This window comes from Corythoichthys intestinalis, chromosome 4 (assembly GCF_030265065.1).
Source record: "Corythoichthys intestinalis isolate RoL2023-P3 chromosome 4, ASM3026506v1, whole genome shotgun sequence".
NCBI classification, from domain to species: Eukaryota; Metazoa; Chordata; class Actinopteri; order Syngnathiformes; family Syngnathidae; genus Corythoichthys; species Corythoichthys intestinalis.
The window spans coordinates 7,119,952-7,139,150 of NC_080398.1; the positions used below are offsets into that span (position 1 = coordinate 7,119,952).

The 19,199-nt window shown below is 37.7% G+C and overlaps 1 protein-coding gene across 1 annotated transcript; it reads left to right on the plus strand.

Moving 5' to 3' along the window:
- The first annotated feature begins 974 nt into the window (after positions 1 to 974).
- LOC130914240 (uncharacterized) lies at positions 975 to 11,798 on the plus strand. Its single transcript, XM_057833247.1, has 4 exons — positions 975 to 1,576; positions 5,929 to 6,141; positions 7,915 to 7,990; positions 10,355 to 11,798. Exons 1-4 carry the CDS (start codon positions 1,252 to 1,254, stop codon positions 10,692 to 10,694), a joined length of 954 nt encoding a protein of 317 aa, XP_057689230.1. The 5' UTR covers positions 975 to 1,251; the 3' UTR covers positions 10,695 to 11,798.
- Positions 11,799 to 19,199: the final 7,401 nt, after the last annotated feature.

The window sequence follows — 19,199 nt, forward strand, 5'->3', positions numbered from 1 at the left end:
TATATTCTACTTGATTTCTTAAACTATGATTTAAGTGCTATTCATTTTATATTGGTTATGTTGGAGTCATACAAACAGTAAATATGGGAAGGGATACTATTCCCTTCAATCTTAATAAGGTAAGGGGGGGGGGGTGCTCACGCCAGCAAGTGAGAGCTGGGCTAATGTTTATTCTGTATAACCTGGTATAAAATAGGTGTCGTTCAACTAGTTGTCAGGCGACATATTATCGCAAATGTTATGCAAATATTTTATAAAGGTTGAAAAGTTACTTAGTGTTGCTTTAATTCGCAATTATTTTATGTTTTCCTTTGAATATTTTTTTAATTGCATTCATAGAGGGTTAGGGGTGTCTCGCGAACCAATCGCCAATATTTTGCGGCCCCAAATTGACAACAAATTGTAGCATTAGTGTTGTCTGCACATATTTTGTGATGGACAACAAAAAACCAGATAATCTTAAACAAAATGAATTAATTGAAGAATTCATATTGGGGGAAAAAACTATTATTTAAATGGTAATGGTAATTTCAAACGATCCTAATTTTTTTTTTTTTTTTAAGTCATGAGTAAAACATGAAATAGGTCTAAATAATAATTAAATGAATTTAAAAAACTCATTAAAAAAAAAAGAATGAAGACATAAATGGAAATAAGTTTGTATTTTGTGTTGGGAATTTATTTATTTATTATTTTATGACCTCACCTCATTGACTGCCATAGACGTCCAAATGAGAAGGGAATGGAAGATATCCAATTACGTATTAAAAAAATCTAGTGGAGAAAAGCACTCACTTTACGTTTGCACAAAACGAGCCATCCATAGAGGTTTCTGACGTAAGATGGCCTCCGGTTAATTAAGCTACCGACTCCTCTAACTTTGTACTGCATTTGCATATGTGATATAAATGATCATCTCTTTCATGTATGTATTTTTCTTGGCTTGTTCCCCCCCCCCGACTCATCCCGTCCTCCAGGCGGCGCTAAAGTGTCTAGCATCTTGCCGACGATAGCCGATTAAATTTCACATATACCATAACACGGAGGCAAATAGCCAGTAAAAGTTGACCGGAACGTCAGTTTTTATTACATTTGACACAGTTGTTTGTTTAATTTTTCACGTTCTGATGCTTTCCCGTCGACGACAAGCGTCGTTTCTCCTAGTTAAATGTAACTTTTAGCGCCAACGTGCGTCCCCTGGCCCTTGTTAGCCGTTAGCCACTAGCATCACACGCCTCCGGCAAGAGCGAGATGAGGATTAATTTGACCGAAAACACCGGCCTTAGACCGGACGAGGCTCTGATGGTGGAGAACGCCATTCGGCTGGCCATCGACTCGGTGCTCAACGTCCTGTGCGGCGTCAACAGCGGCCGCTGTCGCGAGTACCAGCAGATGGTGGCCGACAGGGACAAAGAGATCCACAGGCTACAGCGGGAGATGAGCGCCCTACGCCGGCGGGGATGCGCTTCGTGCGGGCAGCTCAACCGGGGCACACCGGAGCGCTCGCCCGGTTCCGGAAACGCTGAGAGGGACGCCGAGCAGCAGCAGCCACCGCAATGTGAACTTGGTTACTCCTGTACGTAAATTTATTTTATTGGTTCATTTAATAGTGACGAAATTTAATTTGTTTTGATTGGGAATAATTCGCTTTTACCAGTCAAAATCGTTTGGGACGTCGAGCCCCGTCAATGGGAGCAAATACTGCTGAGCGATACGAGAAAAATCTGACGATACGGGTCGTTTTATATCACAATATTGATCTGCTACGATATTAGGGATGTCCCCGATCCGATGACATGATTTGAAATCTGACTCGATTGCAAATTTTCAGAGGAGGTGAAAAAGATCGTGTTTGTATTTTTAAAATTAAATTGCTACTAAGCAGCAAAATATTCTAGATGTACAAGGATCTTCCCAAAAGAAAAAAATACATGGGATATACCAAAAAAAAAAAATCATAAAATTTCTAACTTTTTTGACACTTTTTGGTTTTGAACTTTCTGCATTTTAACCGAAAATGCAATTTTAGCTGTTTTCATTTTTGATCACATCACTAAAAAAAATAACAGTATAAATAGCGGCGTTGTTTTCGTCAACGTTGACGATAACGGAAATATTTTGTCGACGAATAAAGAGCTGAAAACATGTCTCTAATGACTAACAATGAATAGATTCCAGGTTTTTGACTGGCGATGAAAATGCGACAGTTTCTGTTATACACTGCTGGTCAAAAGTTTTGTCACCCCTGCACAAAAGAGAATGGGGGAACAAATCTTTATCATTATACACAAAATGCCGAATATGGGCCGGACAAAAGCATTAGCACCCTTTGAAAAATCACGTGATGCTTCACTAATTTATGTAATTAACAGCACCTGTTACTTAGCTGTGGCACATAACAGGTAGTGGCAATAACTAAACCACACTTGCGGCCAGTTAAAAGGGATTTAAGTTGACTCAACCTCTGTCCTGTCTTTGTGTGTACCACATTGAACATGGAGAAATCTGCACAATTTTTCATTGAAATCTCTCTTCCGTTCACATCTAGGGAGGTTAGCCACAGTGCCGTGGGCTTTACACTTATTGATGACACTGTGCACGGTAGACACAAGAACATTCAGGTCTTTGGAGATGGACTTGTAGCCTTGAGATCCCCATGCTTCCATACAATTTTACTTCTCAAGTCCTCACAGTTCTTTGATCTTCTTTCTTTTCTCCATGCTCATTGTGGTACACACCAGGACACAGGACAGGGGTTGAGTCACTTTAATCCATTTTAACTGGCTGCATGTGTGATTTAGTTATTGCCACCACCTGTTATGTGCTACAGCTAAGTAACAGGTGCTGTTAATAATAATATTGATAATACATTTTATGTGAAGGCGCCTTTCTGGCATTCAAGGTCGCCGTACAATCATTTAAAACCTTCAAACATAGTAAAAGTGAGAAAATTAAAGTATAGAACGTTTGAGGCTAAGCCTGTCGCAATATGCAATAATTCTATTTATCGCGCGATAAATAAAAATGAAGGCGGTAATTTTCCCGCTGCGATTTATCGCCTCGCGTGCACATGCTTGCGCGCGTGCGGCAGACGTGCTGTTAAAAGTTAGGATTCCTCGTTACCAACTGCGCAAAATGCATCTTCGTTCCAGGTCAGGCAAAAACTAGCGCCGGAGCCAATCGTTCCCATTATATCCTATTGTTCAACGTATACCGGCCGCGTCAGTGCTCCGGAGTGACTGTGGACCATCTATGGCGCGCTGGTGTTGTTGACGTGTGGGTGCTCCCGTCAGGAGTGACATTTCACGCGGGGCGGCTATTTTTCGGCACAACGCCGGATATTTACAACGAAGTCCGCCAAAACATTGTTACCGACTTGGCTGCTACGAACAACCTCGCTTTGACAACGAACAGCTGCTTCAAACTCGTCCTGTTTATGAAAGTCGATTGTCATATGATCATATGTTGGTGTTGTGTAGTAATGAGCAGACGTGACTTCAGCGGCGCTTGCTAACTTTTTTAATGCGCGCACACACTAGATATCATGAAATGGCAAACTAGATGTGCTACGTCCCATGCCATTGGCTATGTGAGCCCAGAGTGATTATGGGACACATAGTCCATATACTACATCGATGAATTCTAAACTGTCATGACTGTAGTTAAGAAGGCCAAATCAATCTATACCAATGACTATAGATAATGCTGCAAATATTGTTAATTCAGTACGTGACACAGATGGATTCGGACCACAAATAGGATGTCTTGCTCATGTAGTAAACCTAGCTGCTAAGACAGCTCTAGCAATCAACAGTGTGCCCCGCCTCACTTTACAAACAGTAAAGATTGTTCTCAGCACTTTTATACAATTTTTTTTTCAGATCAGTAAGAAGTAAGCATATAAATATTATGCACTAAAATGCATGTTTATATAAGGGCAATTTAATTTTTGCTCGTTAGCACACAAAAAAAAAAGCAAAAAACGGGAAAAAAAATGTTTTTTTTTTTTTTTTTTTTTTTTTACAGAGCATTAAATGTATTGAATCGGATCAAAAATCGTGTCCCCCCGTATCAAAAATCATACCGAACCATGACTTAACTGTATCGTTGCATCCCTATAGAACAACATTGCAGAAGCTATGACGGGAAAAGTTTTCATTTGCCTAAAAGCTTAATTTATTAAGTGCAAGTTTTGTTGTTTTTTTTAAACACATTTTATTTATTCTGTGTTTCTGTGCGGTATCAATATTGTTGTTTTTTACTTAAGCGGCAAGGTCTATTGTTTTTAGTTGTGATTTCTTAAAAAGTATTTTTGAATTTAAGAGTAAATATTTATCGCGTTTAAATGGGTGCACTTGATCTATTAATATATACTGTATTCTCACTGTGTTATTGTAAATTGGTTTTAAAAAAAATTGGGGGGGCGCAATAATATCGCATATCGCAATAATTTATGAGAATAATTATCGCACACTAAAATCTGTTATCGCGACAGGCCTATTTGAGGAAATTTTAAAACACTAAGAGATGTAAGGGCAGTAATAAGTTTTTAAAAAAAAAAAACATACACAAATTGGAAAGTAATAACATGATTTTTCAAAGGGTGCCAATACTTTTGTCCGGCCCATTTTTGGAGTTTTGTGTAAAATATACCGATTATTTTTTTTTTTTTGTTCATTCTCTATTGTGGTTTTTCATTGCAAGAAAAGTAAATGAACATATTACTACCAAAGCATTTGTTATTGCAATCATTTTCTTGGAGAAATTGAGCATTATCTGACAGAATTGCAGGGGTGCCAATACTTTTGCCCAATTGCCTGACATTTGCTTATTGTGAATGACTTGACAATACATCCTAGCTGTGTTTAGTCGCGTCACTCATGTGACATCTGCTGGCCAAAATGCATAGCAAGTATTGGCTTCTTAAAGGCGATGGCGACGATAGACGTTTTATACACTGTTGTTAATAACGGCGTTACAATATAACGGCGTTACTAACAGCGTTATTTTTTTCAGTAGTGGGTAATCTAATTAATTACTTTTCTCATCTTGGCAACGCCGTTACCGTTACTGAGGGCGGAAAGGCATGCGTTACTATATTGGTCGAAAAGTCTGAGGGAGACGGACTCACCGAGACGACAGAGCAGAGCAGGAGCGGGGAGGAGGCAAGAAAGTTGTGACGCCGAGCAAACGCGATGCTAGGTAGCTCCAATAATACATGTTGTAGCAGATAGCCGACAAACTACGCCCGCATGTTATGGTAGATATGTTAGACATGGTAGATATCACATGTACTGTATATAGATATAACTAGATGCAAAATGACAGACATGGCACTAAATGCGTTAGTAGACAGCCGCCATCTTAAAGCAGTAGGCTTTTTAGGACGGCTCTGTTGTAGAGAACCTTCCTCGCGAACCTAAGTAACTTTTTATCTAAAATACTTCTAAATCGGCAAAATCTTGACTTGAATCTATCTTTAAATGATGAGACAGTTTTAAAACTTTCATATGTCGAAAGTAGAGAGAAGGGAACTAATGCAATAATGGGAGCAATTTTAACAACTTTTAACAGTTGATTCAGGGTAAAGAGTAAATTAGGGTAAAGAATTGGGCTCGGGCCAATTGTACCAAAAACCTCCACAAAAAACTTCACATAGTGTGGCCAATGTTTTTTTTTTTTTTTTTTTGAGGAAAAAAAAAAAGTAATTATCACCAATTACTTTGCCAAGTAACTAATTACTCTTACATTCAGGTAATTGAGTTACTAACGCAATTACTTTTTGGGAGAAGTAATTTGTAACTATAATTAATTACTTTTTTTCAGTAAGATTAACAACACTGGTTTATATTATATCATACGGCCGTTAGCCGCCAATGAATTCATCTTGTCAAAATTGTAATGCATACATCTATCCTTGACCCATAGTGAGCCTGTTTGACGGCCCGCCATCTCACGCCCCCGTGCCGACTCTACCCTCGCTGCCATGCAGCCAAGCGGACGCGTCCGCCGCATCGGGGACAGGCGTCGCCGTCAAAGATGAGCCGTGCAACGTGGACGCCGTCCTCGTCAAATGGGAGCCCAGTGAGGGGAGCTCACGGGAAAGGCAGAACCAACCTAGCGGACCGTGTTGGGACGCCGGTAACTCATTCACAGCGAAAAATCATCCAAATCTGGGGGGCTGCCGGCGATTTCGATGAAAATCAATCGTTGGCTGCCATTGATGGCGATAGTTGTCCAATCCTTTTTTGGACAAGACTTGAATTAAAACTCTTGAATGAGTTTTAAATATTTAAAAATGATTTTAATGTGTCATCTTAATATTTTTCTGAAAGTAAAATATGAGGATTTTTAAATTATGCATTGATCAATAATTTCATCACAATGGTACTTTGTAAAATAATGTACTTTTCGAAGAACACATGCCAAAATGTAAAGCTTACAAGAATTCATGTTTTTCTAAGCCATTTTGTAGGTTCCACAACGTAAAAGCCCCCAGACTTGACGCTCTCCCCGCTCGTCCTCCTCATGCACGCTGGACAGCAGCCAAAAAAAGACTCCACTGTTCGTTCCTTTAATATAACAAAAAAGTAAATAAATAGCAAACAGAGAGTAGAAAGAGAGATAGAGAGAAGTCAAAAACTGTATGGCTCTCTCTGGCTTATGCCTTGACGCATAATGTCTCACACACAGCCACTTCCACATATACTGTATATGGTACGACGTCAAACATGACGTCACAAGCTAGTCCCCATGAAATCAAATAAATCACCATGAATAATTAACTAAACATGATTTAGGCTCTTACACATTTAAATGATAACGACATGGGTGTGAAATTACGGGATAATAACACCATAAGGTTACATAATTAAAAGTATTATGAGTAAATAAAAATGATCACAGAATGAACATTGAAGTTGACAAAAAAAACTATTTAAAAAAAAAAAAAATACAGTTAGTCCCCGGGTTACCTACGAATTCTGTTCCTAGGTAGGGGACGTAACCCGAATTTCCGCGTAGGTTAACCATTTAAGAAATCAAAATAACTATCCAAAAAGTCCAAAAGTATTATATTTTGTTTAATGGTGGAGGATACAGTGCCCTCTGGTGGCAGCGTTGGGTCCTGCTGGACTGTCGTTCAATAATGCTTCCATACAGGTTGGGAGCACTCAGACGTCTGACATGGGTAAAAGGTTTATGTTGTTTCAGCTAATAAATGTTTGTGTATGCACTTGTAATTAAGTCTACAGCTACAGACACCCGTCGTAAAGTTGAAATCGCAAAAGTCGAATACGTCGTAACCCGGGGACTACCTGTAAATGAGGATCAAAGTGCAATAAACAAACAGTTGGTTTACTTGTATAGCTGAAGTCTGCAAGCTTAAAATGCTTTTTTTTTTTTATTTTTTTTTTTTTAAACAATACTCATACAAAATCATTCATACACATATTCCCACAAAAACTTGCTAAATATAGCTCTAGACTAAATGATGAATTCATAAGCAATCATGTTAGCTCAAACAAACACTTACAACCTTATGTTGGTCTGAACAGGGAGCAGCTGGATTCACCCATGTCAGGTGAATTGTCATATTCACTATTACCACTAGAGGGCAGTGTATCCACCCAAATGAATAAAACTAAATGCAAACACTTTCAAAACAAACCATATCACTGCCACTCTAATTAAACGAATCCTTGAAGCAGCAAAATCTGGTTCTCAGCTTTTTTCTAATCTAATTACTCAAGTTAATCGTTGTAGCACGAAAACTTTGAAGACTCTTTCCTATTCAATTAAATGCTGAAAAAAAAACTCAAATTGAACAAGCGCAGATGCTCAAAAATGGACGTTTAGACAGATTTGTGTTTGTGCACATATTTTTCTGACTGGCGATTTTCTCCGTTTTCCAAGAACTGGAGTTGAGAGAAGTGATGACCTGCGAAGAAGCGGACAAGCTGCCCAACAACACCGAAGCCGAGCGACTCAGGTGACCACCCGCAATGACTAGTCATCACTAGTAGCGTTGAACCTGTCGCGACATGCAATAAGTCAATTTATTGCACGGTAAATAAAAATGAGGTCTGTAATGTTCCCAGCAGCGATTAATAGCGTTCTTGCGTGCAGACGTTTGTGTGTCGGTGTGTTTGCGTGTGCTGCGTTCATTCGGCAAACGTGCATGTTGATTGCATATGAGACTCCAGTACCTTTCACACATGTTTATTGGTCATCGACGAACCGTTGAATTAAAATTTAGACATATAAAATAAGGAAAGACATCTATGTTAACATTGTAAAATGTGAGCATTGCTACATTGAGGCTAAAAGCTTTAGCCTGCTATAAAACATTGGCAATCTCCAAAATGCAAATTTAAGGTTAAAAGGTGACACTTCAAATATGAAAACTAGCTGGTTTAGAGCATTCGCAAACGATGCGGAAAAAAAAGAAAAAAAATCTATTCATGACAACCTAGGGATGTGACAAAATATCAAAATAGTGATATATCGTGATACTTTGTATCAAAAAAAGGGTGTTGCTATGCTACTGCCAGGAATCGATATATCGTTTTTAAACGGTGTCAATGTAAAAAAAAAAAAAAAGGGAGCTAACAATTTGCTACTAATCTTCCACCATAAAACTGTCTCTATTAATTCTATGGCTGCCATTGACAGCGCTAGACGTCCATTCGGCACAAATAAAATAAATTTAAGCAATCTAGGGTGCATCAGAAACTATCTGGTAAACATTAGCATTATATAACATTTAAACTAGCAGACAATTTATATGCAAGTTAGCCACTTGTCCGCTAGCTTAAATGCTATATAATGCTAAACTAGCAGACAATTTCTATGCAAGTTAGCCAATTGTCCGCTAGCTTAAATGCTATATAATGCTAATGTTTACCAGATAGTTTCTGGTGCATTTGGCTAACTTGCATAGAAATTGTCTGCTAGTTTTAATGTTATATAATGCTAATGTTTACAGCAATTGGCTAACTTGCAGAGCAAAAATCCACTAGTTTAAATGCTATATAATGCTAATGTTTACAACAATTGGATAACTTGCATAGCAAACATCTAGTTTAAATGCCATATAATGCTAATGTTTACAACAAATGGCTAACATGCATAGCAAAAGTCTTCTAGCTTAAATGGTATATATTGCTAATGTTTTTTTTTTTATATTTGAACACGTTTATTTTGAATACTTAATACATAGGTACCGATAATCGGTGACAATAATGAAAAAAAAGAAAAAAACAAAATAGGAGTATTCGAAAAGGAGTGAGAAGAAGTAAAAACTTATTTACTCCCACCCCTTGTTCTTAAGTCCTGACATATCAGTTCCATTCCTTACTTTTAAATATATACATTCTTGTTTAACACATATACAATCTCACCGTATAACCCTGCATATGACCTATACACAAATGTTGCAAAAGCCCAACAGCTTAAATGTTATACAATGCTAATGTTTACAACAATTGGCTAACTTGCATAGCACAAGTTCGCTAGCTTAAATGTTATGCAGTATAATGCTATTGTGTACAACAATTGGCTAACTTGAATAGCAAAGGTCCACTGTCTTAAATTCTATATAATGTTAATGTTTACAACAATTTGCTAACTTGCATATAAAAGTCTGTTAGGTTAAATGTTATATAATACTAATGTTTACAACAATTGGATAACTTGCAAAGCAAAAGTCTGCTAGCTTAAATGCCATATAATGCTAATGTTTACAACAATTGGATAACTTGCAAAGCAAAAGTCTGCTCGCTTAAATGCCATATAATGCTAATGTTTACAACAAATGGCTAACTTGCATAGCAAAAGTCCGCTAGCTTAAATCCCATATAATGCTAATATTTACAACAATTAGCCAACTTGCATAGCAAAAGTCCACTAGCTTAAATGCCATATAATGCTAATGTTTACAACAAATGGCTAACTTGCATAGCAAACTTCCACTTGGTTAAATGCCATATGATGCTAATGTTTACAACAATTGGCTAACTTGCATTGCAAACGTCCGCTAGCTTAAAAGCCATATAATGCTAATGTTTACAACAAATGGCTAACTTGCACAGCAAACGTTTGTTTGCTTCAATGCCATATAATGCTAATGTTTATGGCAATTGGCTAACTTGCTAGCAAAAGTCCGCTTACTAAAATGGTATGTAGTGCTAATGTTTACAACAATTGGCTTACTTGCATAGCAAAAGCTCTCTACCTTAAATGATATATAATGCAAATTTTTACCAGATTATTTCTGGTGCGCACCAGATTGCTTGAATATATTGTATTTCTGTCGATGTCCCTTTAGGTGAATTTTGGTTTTTGTGGTCCTCAGGAGCAAGAAAAAGCGCGTCCCCACGGCAGATCTGGCCGATGAAGCCCAGCAGCAGAAGCGAGCGGCGTGGCGGGCCGCCTCCCGTCGCTACTACGCCCGCAAGGTGGCCCGCCAAATGGCCGGCTTTCACCACCAGCCTCCCTCCCGCTACCCCTCGCCGCGCTACGATGGCGCTAGGAGGCGGAGGCCCGCGGGCGCCTCACCTCCCGACACGCGGCCGTGGTCGGCCCCCTCCAGGAAGTTCTATCACACCAGGAAGACGACGAATCAGAACCAGTACCGCGAGCCCGAGCTGGAGCCGACGGGTGACGACGGAGGAGGGCTGGAAGAATTTTTGTAGTTGATGAGTTGACCTTAAAAACATTGAGGCTAATTGTTCACTCATTTTGTACGAAAGAATCGCTACGTTTAATTCATCGTTTTGCACCAGGGGCTCTCAAATGCAATTTATCCAGAGCTCACTTGGGATGATTGTGAGCCACATCAAGTGTTCCATAAAAAAAAAAGTTTCAAGTTTCAGGGGGGAAAAAACAGTACTCCAATGGCGTACCGCAAGCAACACGTCACTTCCGCTCATTAATATTCATTACATTAGCTACCGTTGCTAACCAAGGACAAGCCATCGTTTGTCCCTAATAGGAAATGAATGGAAATCGTGTACGAAGGAGACGTTCACAGCGGTAAACCTACCAATTCTCTCCGAAAATGATGTGCCTGGTGCCAAGTTGACTGGCATAGATGTGGAAGGACATAAAAATATTCAGTTAAAGAGATGGCTTTAGTGTCGAAGGCTGAAAAAGACAAAAAAAAAAAAAAAAAAAAACGAGCCGACATAGCTTTAGCTTTTTTATCGACGAGACTGACAATGACATTCTCCCGTTTCAACAAGCTATCCTTTACCATCAGCCCTGTCTTTCTTACATATCCTCTGGTTGTCCTACGTCTCTTACCGTTCTTGGGGGTAATTTAGTTAGCTTTGTGTAGCGATCGCAAATGCTACTCAGTGACAGCCAATGAACACTTGTAATTTTTTCATTGATAACACATCTTAATCCTATAATTTATTTACACTCCCCCCTTACTAAAGTTGTTTTTTAATATATATAAATAACAGAAACGGTAACAGTGGCAGTCAGATACCATTATAATTCTTTTCAGGTCATTCATTGTCAGACAGAAGCAGTACGGCACAACGTTACGCTAAAAAAATAAAGGAAAAATATAAAAATGGCTTACCTCTTTGTCCTCTGAAAGACCATGCATACCCAACATAATGTTTACTGCATATGAAACGTGAATGGATTCGCTGAGCTGGTGTTAAAGTCTACGCAAGTTGATTCGGTTTTCACATTTTTTCCTCCCGAGTTTTTGGTTTCCGGGAACGTATGAAGAAAACATCCTTCATGGTCGTAATGTTTAGAGTCGTTTCTACAAGTTCCAAAAATGCAATGCGTGATCGGCATGGTCGTTTTTGAAAGATTACCGGCGAAAAGTAGCACTTTTTACGTTGGGTCTATGCGAGGGCGGGTCTATAATGTCCCACTTCGGCTTTACTTCCGCTTTACGATGCGACGTCACGGTCTAAAAATAGCCTGCGTGCGGTACGCCATTCTATCAATCTTTAACTTTCGTGTCAAACCCCACTGAAAACGGTCATTAGCTTGAGCTTTGCTAGCTTGTTCTGTAAGTTATTAAGAAAATATTGTAATTATGTTTCTGACTGTTGCAAATTTACTTTGGCTAACTGCTTAACAAGCATTGCTAAAACCTGTTAGCTTGAGCAGTTAGCTTGTTCTGTAAGTAATCATAAAAAATGTGGAATTTGGCTGACTTTTTGTATTAAAAAAACCAGTGAAAACTGTCATTAGCCTGAGCTATGCCAATTCTGTAAGTGATTATTCAAAAATGTTTCAATCAAGTGCCTCGGTAATTTACTCTGGCTAACATCTTGACAAGTATTGCTAAAACTCATTAGCCAGAGCTATGTTTGCTTGTTCTGGATGCAATTAAAAAGGGAAATGTTTCACTAGAGTGACTCGCTAATTTACTTTGGCTAAATTCTTGGCAAACATTGCTGAAAACTCATTAGCCTAAGATATGCTAGCTTGTAGGCTAATTTATTTCTGAATCAAGTATGGAACCTTTCAACCAAGTAGTTTTCGCTAATTTACTTTGGCTAACTTCTTGGATTAAAACCATGAGTGAAAGTAAAAGCTTATTATCCTGAGCGAAGCTATCGCTTTTCGTAAGTGATTTAAACATTGCTAAAACTGTCAATAGCCTGAGCTATGCTAGCTTGTTCTGTAAATGATTAAAGAATTGTGTTTCGATGAGGTGACTCTCACTTATTTACTTTGGCTCACTTCTTGACAAACAATGCTAAAACTCATCATTAGCCTGAGCTATGCTAGCTTGTCCTGTAAGTTTTTTTTGTTTTGTTTTTTAACTAAAATTGGAATAATGTTTCAATAAAGTGGCTGTAGCTAATTAATTTCGGCTAACTTGTTGGATTTTAAAAAAACACTGAAAACTGTCATCAGACTGAGCTATGCTAGCTTGTTCTGTAAATTGAGTAGAAAAAAATATTGGAATTCTGTTTCGATCAAGCGACTGTCACTAACTTACTTTGGCTAACTTCTTGAATAAATATCACTGAAAATTGACATGAGCCTGAGCTATGCTAGCTTGTTATGTAAATTTACTGCTAAATAAATATTGGACTTGGTTTTCAAAAAAGTGACTCAGTAATATACTTTGGCTAACTTCTTGACAAATATTGCTAAAACTGTCACTACCCAGAGCTATGCTAGCCTGTTCTGTAAGTGATTCCAAAATTATTTCGGAATTAGCCAACATTTCAATCAAGTGATGGGTGCTAATTTACTTTGGCTTACTTAAGCACCGCTAAAACTCATTAGCCGAAGCTGTGCTAGCTTGTCCTGTAAGTGATTTTAACCAAAATTGGAATTGTTTCCATCAAGTGGCTGTCGCTTAATTACTTTCCCTAACTTCTTCAATTGATAAACATCGATGAAAACGGTCATTAGCCTCAGCTATCCCAGCTTGTCCTGTAAGTGATTTAAAATTGAATTTTAAAAGTAAATGTTCTGGTTGTCAAGTAATGGGATGCAAAATACTGTCACGTGGGTCACAATTGGCCCCTGGGCCACCAGTTTTGACCCTGGATAGACACAAAATGTTAAAGTCTATCTAAACATGGCATTGTGATGTTTATCAATAGAACATGGGTTTGAATGCGTTGGATGGTTGTGATTGTAACTTACATCCATGTTTCCTACTTCAGATCTTCAAAAACACCAAATATACATTCTCATGTAAAAACGTCTTTGAATTCACAGAATTGTACTCTGATTTGTCTATGAATAAAGTACAGTACAGGTTTTGTTTTTTAATTGCTATAGAGCAGTGCCGGCTCAGCCTATATGCAGACAATGCAGCTGCTTAGGGCCCCTGACCACTAGGGGGCCCCCAATCTGGCAATTGTTTAATTTGCATTCTATTTTGTTTACTACAGTTTGCTTTATTTGACTTTTGTGAATTTTGATACATGATTACAAGCTTAAAAAAATAAGTTCTTCCTTAACTTCTTTCTTTCCTCTTTTAGAAAAATGTTTGGCGCTATCTACTGTAAGTACAGACAATCATTTGGGATGAGAAGTTTAAAGTATGCAGTGACAAAAAATCTGATTAATATACAAAATATGGACGTATGGCTTGGATTGCATGTATGGGTTTCACAGTACACTGTGACGAAATGTTGGGCCAAAAATGTGGGCCCCTTTGCATTATTTTACTTAGGGCCCCCAAATGGCCTGGGCCGGCCCTTCTATAGAGTCATTTTTAATAGAATGGATCGAGTTGAACCAGATTTGTACAACAGCGCCTCTAGCTTCCAAAAGATTGTCATTGCACCCGGGAATACAACACTTGATTTTGGTGATGTTCAAATGATGAAATCCGCTTTTAAATTGAAACAGTTCTTTTATTCAAGATGTTTTGTTGTTGCTTGTACAGTTTTCTTTATGAGTGACATTTGGGGAAAAATACAAATGTAACCGTGAGGGCAGGGCAAGGCCCTTGGTAATGATAAAAACACAGGCAAAAAATTAAGGAAACGGCAGAGGTGGGGGCACGGTAAACAATTTATTTTGAATTTAATTCAACAGTCATATAAAAAGCACACTTTATTCAAACTTCTTAAAATCTTTGGCATAGACTTCATAATGTATTGACGGGTCAGATTGGTCATGCACTGCGCCTCTCATTCAAGTAGGGGGCCACCCACATCAAGAGGAGCTATTCACAAACGCACACGCAGTGATCTAACGCCGGATTTCTGTTGAAAAAGTACGAAAGCTGTACCACATACAAACAGGAAGGATTGTCTCAAGAGTGATTTGTTCGAGGATTTAAGGTAAGTATATATTTCGTACCATCACCATGCATGCATTTTGAAACTTGAAAAAAAAAATCAATGGGAGAAATTAGCCATTACTGCATTGGCATCATATATTGCAATATTTACGTAAAATAAATGCTAACTGCGCAGGTTTTTCTGGCTTTAACCAAGAATAAAGATTGTTCTACGTCCATATCTATGAAGAATTCGGAGATTTAAGCATTTATTCACAAGAAATTTCACCAGAAAAGTTCTGTTTACATCAGTTGGCCGCTAGCTACATTCACTAACAGACTAGCATTGTACTTCAACATAGTATTTAGGTAAAAGAAATGCATTGCTAACTGCGTTTTTTTTTTTTTTTTTTTTTTTTTTGCTCTTAAAGAATCAAGACAGTTTTACGTCCATATCTCAAGGGCGTAGGTTTGCATTGGGACTGTGGAGACAGAACAATACCAACTTTTCAGGATGTTCAAATTGTCCCTACCAACTTTTAAGCAACCTTTTTTGCATTTCATAATGAATGTATATGATAATTATTATATTTATATAATATGTTAAAATTTTGATTATCTTCACATATGTTGTAAGGATAGAATACACCCTACCATTTATTTAATTTCACTATGTTCAAACTTTATCCCCTTTTCACTTGCTGAATGTGCCGGTTCATTTTTTCCCCCTCAAACGCACGTTTGATTGGCTGATGACTTGACCCCCCCCCCCCACACACACACACACACACACCCTCCCGCCACACAGTCACACACGCACACTCACACAACCGCGACAGATTCATATTGACAGCATGCCGCCTCCTCCGCCCCTTTAAAAGAGGAGGGATATTAGAAGTTTTTTTGAGCCAGCAGCAGCCACTGTAAGTAAAGACGTCAATCTTGTGGAGGTGGGGAACACAACACTAATTTTGGTACTGAAAGTCAGACCTGCATCAGAGTTGGCATAACATTAAACTGTGTGAACTTGCTAACCTGCAAAACGACTGCCGTTAAGCTTGCCGTCCCTCATTTGGATCATTATTTGAATTATGTGCATCACGGTAATACAACACGGTGGCTTCAGAGTGCAAGTCCCTTTATTTAAAGTCTTGGAGTAGTCTAGTATGGCTCAGATGTAGATCGGTCCTTGGACAGCTCGTATTTTTTCTCCAAATCACTTTAAAGTTGGAATATTTTAGTTTGAGTCTTGGGGTGCTCCAGTGCCCCCAAAAGTGGACCCATTCTTGGATAGTTCCCCGTTTTTTCAATAAAGTGACTTGTGTCCTTTTTAATATTACAGAAAAAAACGTAATATAGATCAACTTACAATAAAATACAATATGACTTTACTAACATTGTTTTGTTTTTAACAGAAAAGACTTCAAGCACATCAATTTGCCTAAATTAAAAAACAACCAAACAAAAACACTTCCAAACTGTAAAAAATACACTCAAGGCACATTTGTTGAGCGTTTGATACTGAAAAATAAATTTTAATAAAATCAAAAAATGATTATAAATTCAAATTGATTAGCAACATTAACTCTTGAGGACTAAATCCCAAACAATTTGACCGGAAAAAAACAAAAATTAATAGAACAAACACGACATTGTCATGGAGCAGAGGGACAGTTTTTATTTTTGCTGTAAATTTACATATAATTATTGATAATGAATCATCCATATATGTGTTTTTTAATATCAACCAAAAAAATGACTAAGATTACAATACGGAATGAGAAAATGTGAAAAAAAATTAAATAAGATATTTTAAAAAATTTAAAAAAATATTGTAAATGGAGAAAAAATGGGAATCATTGAAAATATAAATGGAATTTATTCTTTTTAAAAATTTAAATTAAATTTAAATTTTTCAAGTTTTTCATTTTATTTTTTTTTATGTCCAATTTTCTATATTTCTATATCTATATCTCATATCTGTTTTTTTGTTTTGTTTTTTTAATTTAGACTTATTTTTTTAAATTGGACAATTTTCATCCATAAGAATTCCTGATTCATACTCATTTTTTTCCATTTAATTTTATTTTGATTAAATTGAGATGTCTAATGTCTTAATGTGACCTCTTACATACCTGTTAAGTTGTAGAAATTGCAAATAGGGAGATTTCTGTTTGCCAACCCTGATGACGCGCGCGCGCGCGACAATCACTAAGACAAAATGCAACCATTTTTTTTCAAGTTCATTTTGGTCGCAACACTTGTGTAAAAATTAACTACACTGTCAAAGAACCTCTTTTTGGTGGCATCAGAGATAGTCTTCAACTTGCTCCATGTATTGTCTGGCATCATGTGATACTGCTATGTTGCCTGTGTCATGCCAGTTCTCCTTGTTCCTGTAATCAACATCTAGGATATCCTCAGCTTTCCTGATCACATCCATTTGCACAAATTTGGACATCAGCTTCCTCAGCAGCCTCTTCATCTCATCAACCATCACTCCAATTAGGGTTTCGTCAGACTAAATCAGCAACATTAATTACATCATTTAGAAAATAAATCATATTTGTTTTTTAAAGTATCTTTGTCATGGCAGTTTTTTAATTGAATTGTAACCTAGAATTGAAACTTTATATTTTTTGTTTCAGCACAGTAACAATGATATAATGTAATAAAGTGTACAGTAGTCACTTTAGCTTTAGCATAATAGCAAATCTAAATGATTAAACGTCAAGTAAGTAACGATACGCTTTCTCACTTAAATTCATATATTGTGGGGGTAGGACCGCAGTGGTTTAATATTCCATGATGTTTGATCCACGAAAACACAGAGTAAAGCAGAGACTTCTTCCTCGTCATCGTTCTCCCATCATTAGCTCTAATGCTATTAGCATTAGGCTAGTTAGCTATCGCTGGCAGGTAAGACTTACGGCAATTACGTTGACGAACGTCGTTTTTCCCGAATACTGGAGGCCGACCAGGGTCAGCTCCATCTCTTCCTTCCAAAATAAAGACTTGAACCAGTCTAAAAGCCGGTTTATTAGTGCCAGCATCTTGGGAAGTCGGTGGTGCTTCGCCTCTTCCCTCACTGTCAGATGTGGGCTTTTCCAGCTCTGAAGGGGAGGGAGGGCAGGGAAGTCGGAGAGTTGGTCACTTTCCGAATCGGGCCGAATGGTATCGTTACAAAACGGTGACAAACAAAAACGTTAAAAAAAAAATAAAAATTGACATTTTTGGAAAATCGGGAGATTTGGCTTTCTAATCGTGAGGCGTGAGCATTGGGGTCAAAATCGGGAGTCTCCCGACCAAATCGTGAAACTTAACAGGTCTGCTCTTAATTGATTTGGCATCCTGCTGTCTGCATTTTTAGACACGGTAAACAGACTGGTCTTTCCTGGTCTCCCACTGTGCTAAAAGTCAAAGCCAAACGCTACATAGGCTTTGTCATATTTCCTCATCTTAACTTTCCATATCTCCAGTGTCCAGAGCGCCACTGGCACCCACTGAGTGGATGTCCAATTACACTTTATTGTAGTATAGCAAAAAACGTATGTTCTCCAAGGTCACATGCGCCACCCCTGGCATAGCTCCGCGCCCCCATGGGGGGACCTGCCCCACCATTTGAGAAGTACTGCTTTAACTGAACATTGGTATGTTCTTCCACATCTTTGCCAATGAATTTGGCACCAGGGACATCATTTTCAGACAGAATTGGTAGGTTTAGCTCTGTAAACATCTCCTTCGTACACTATTTCCATTAGTTTCCTATTGGGGGACAAACGGGAGCTTGTCCCCCCCTTAGCAAGAGTAGCTGACATCATGAATATTAATGAGCGGAAGTGACATGTAGCGTGCGATACGCCATTTGTAGGGCACGATGGGAGAGTGGCCGTGAAACGGTCATGAGGCGTTCACGGCTATCGGAAAATTGGGCACCCTTACTACACAAACAATATATTTGATTACGTATTCATTTATTTTTCCAGAACAAATCAAATCATTTTTCTTATGTGAGTTGAAATGAGTTTATCACAAGTGGACGTCCAATCCATTTAAAGTGGGAGAGTGTCAGCGAATGAACAGTCGCTTATTGATCAGTATATGAATTGTTTAGAGACATTGTTGACCTAAAAAGATATGTCTTCTTAACAGTAAATCTCCTTCTATTATGATTTTTTTTTTTCAGATGCCAAGACAATGAAAATGGGAATCGGAGGTTTATACACTGAACAGGTTTCGTGTACCACAAAATAGTACTAATTTTTATTAATATCATTTAATAATAATTACATACTACATGTAGTATATAATTATAGTAAAATTAAAATAAAATAAGTAAATCAATAAATATATAATCATAAATTATAACATGATAAAATTATCATGAATACATATAAATTATAAATAAAATGATAATAATAAATATAATAATAATAAATATATAATAATTTTTACATTCTTACATAATAAT

Bases quoted from the DNA above. Each gene is read 5' to 3' on its own strand.
- LOC130914240 (XM_057833247.1), top strand. From the start codon at position 1,252: ATGAGGATTAATTTGACCGAAAACACCGGCCTTAGACCGGACGAGGCT. The intron at 1,577-5,928 runs GTACGTAAATTT...CTTGACCCATAG, and splicing joins ATGTGAACTTGGTTACTCCT to TGAGCCTGTTTGACGGCCCG. The intron at 7,991-10,354 runs GTGACCACCCGC...TGTGGTCCTCAG, and splicing joins ACCGAAGCCGAGCGACTCAG to GAGCAAGAAAAAGCGCGTCC.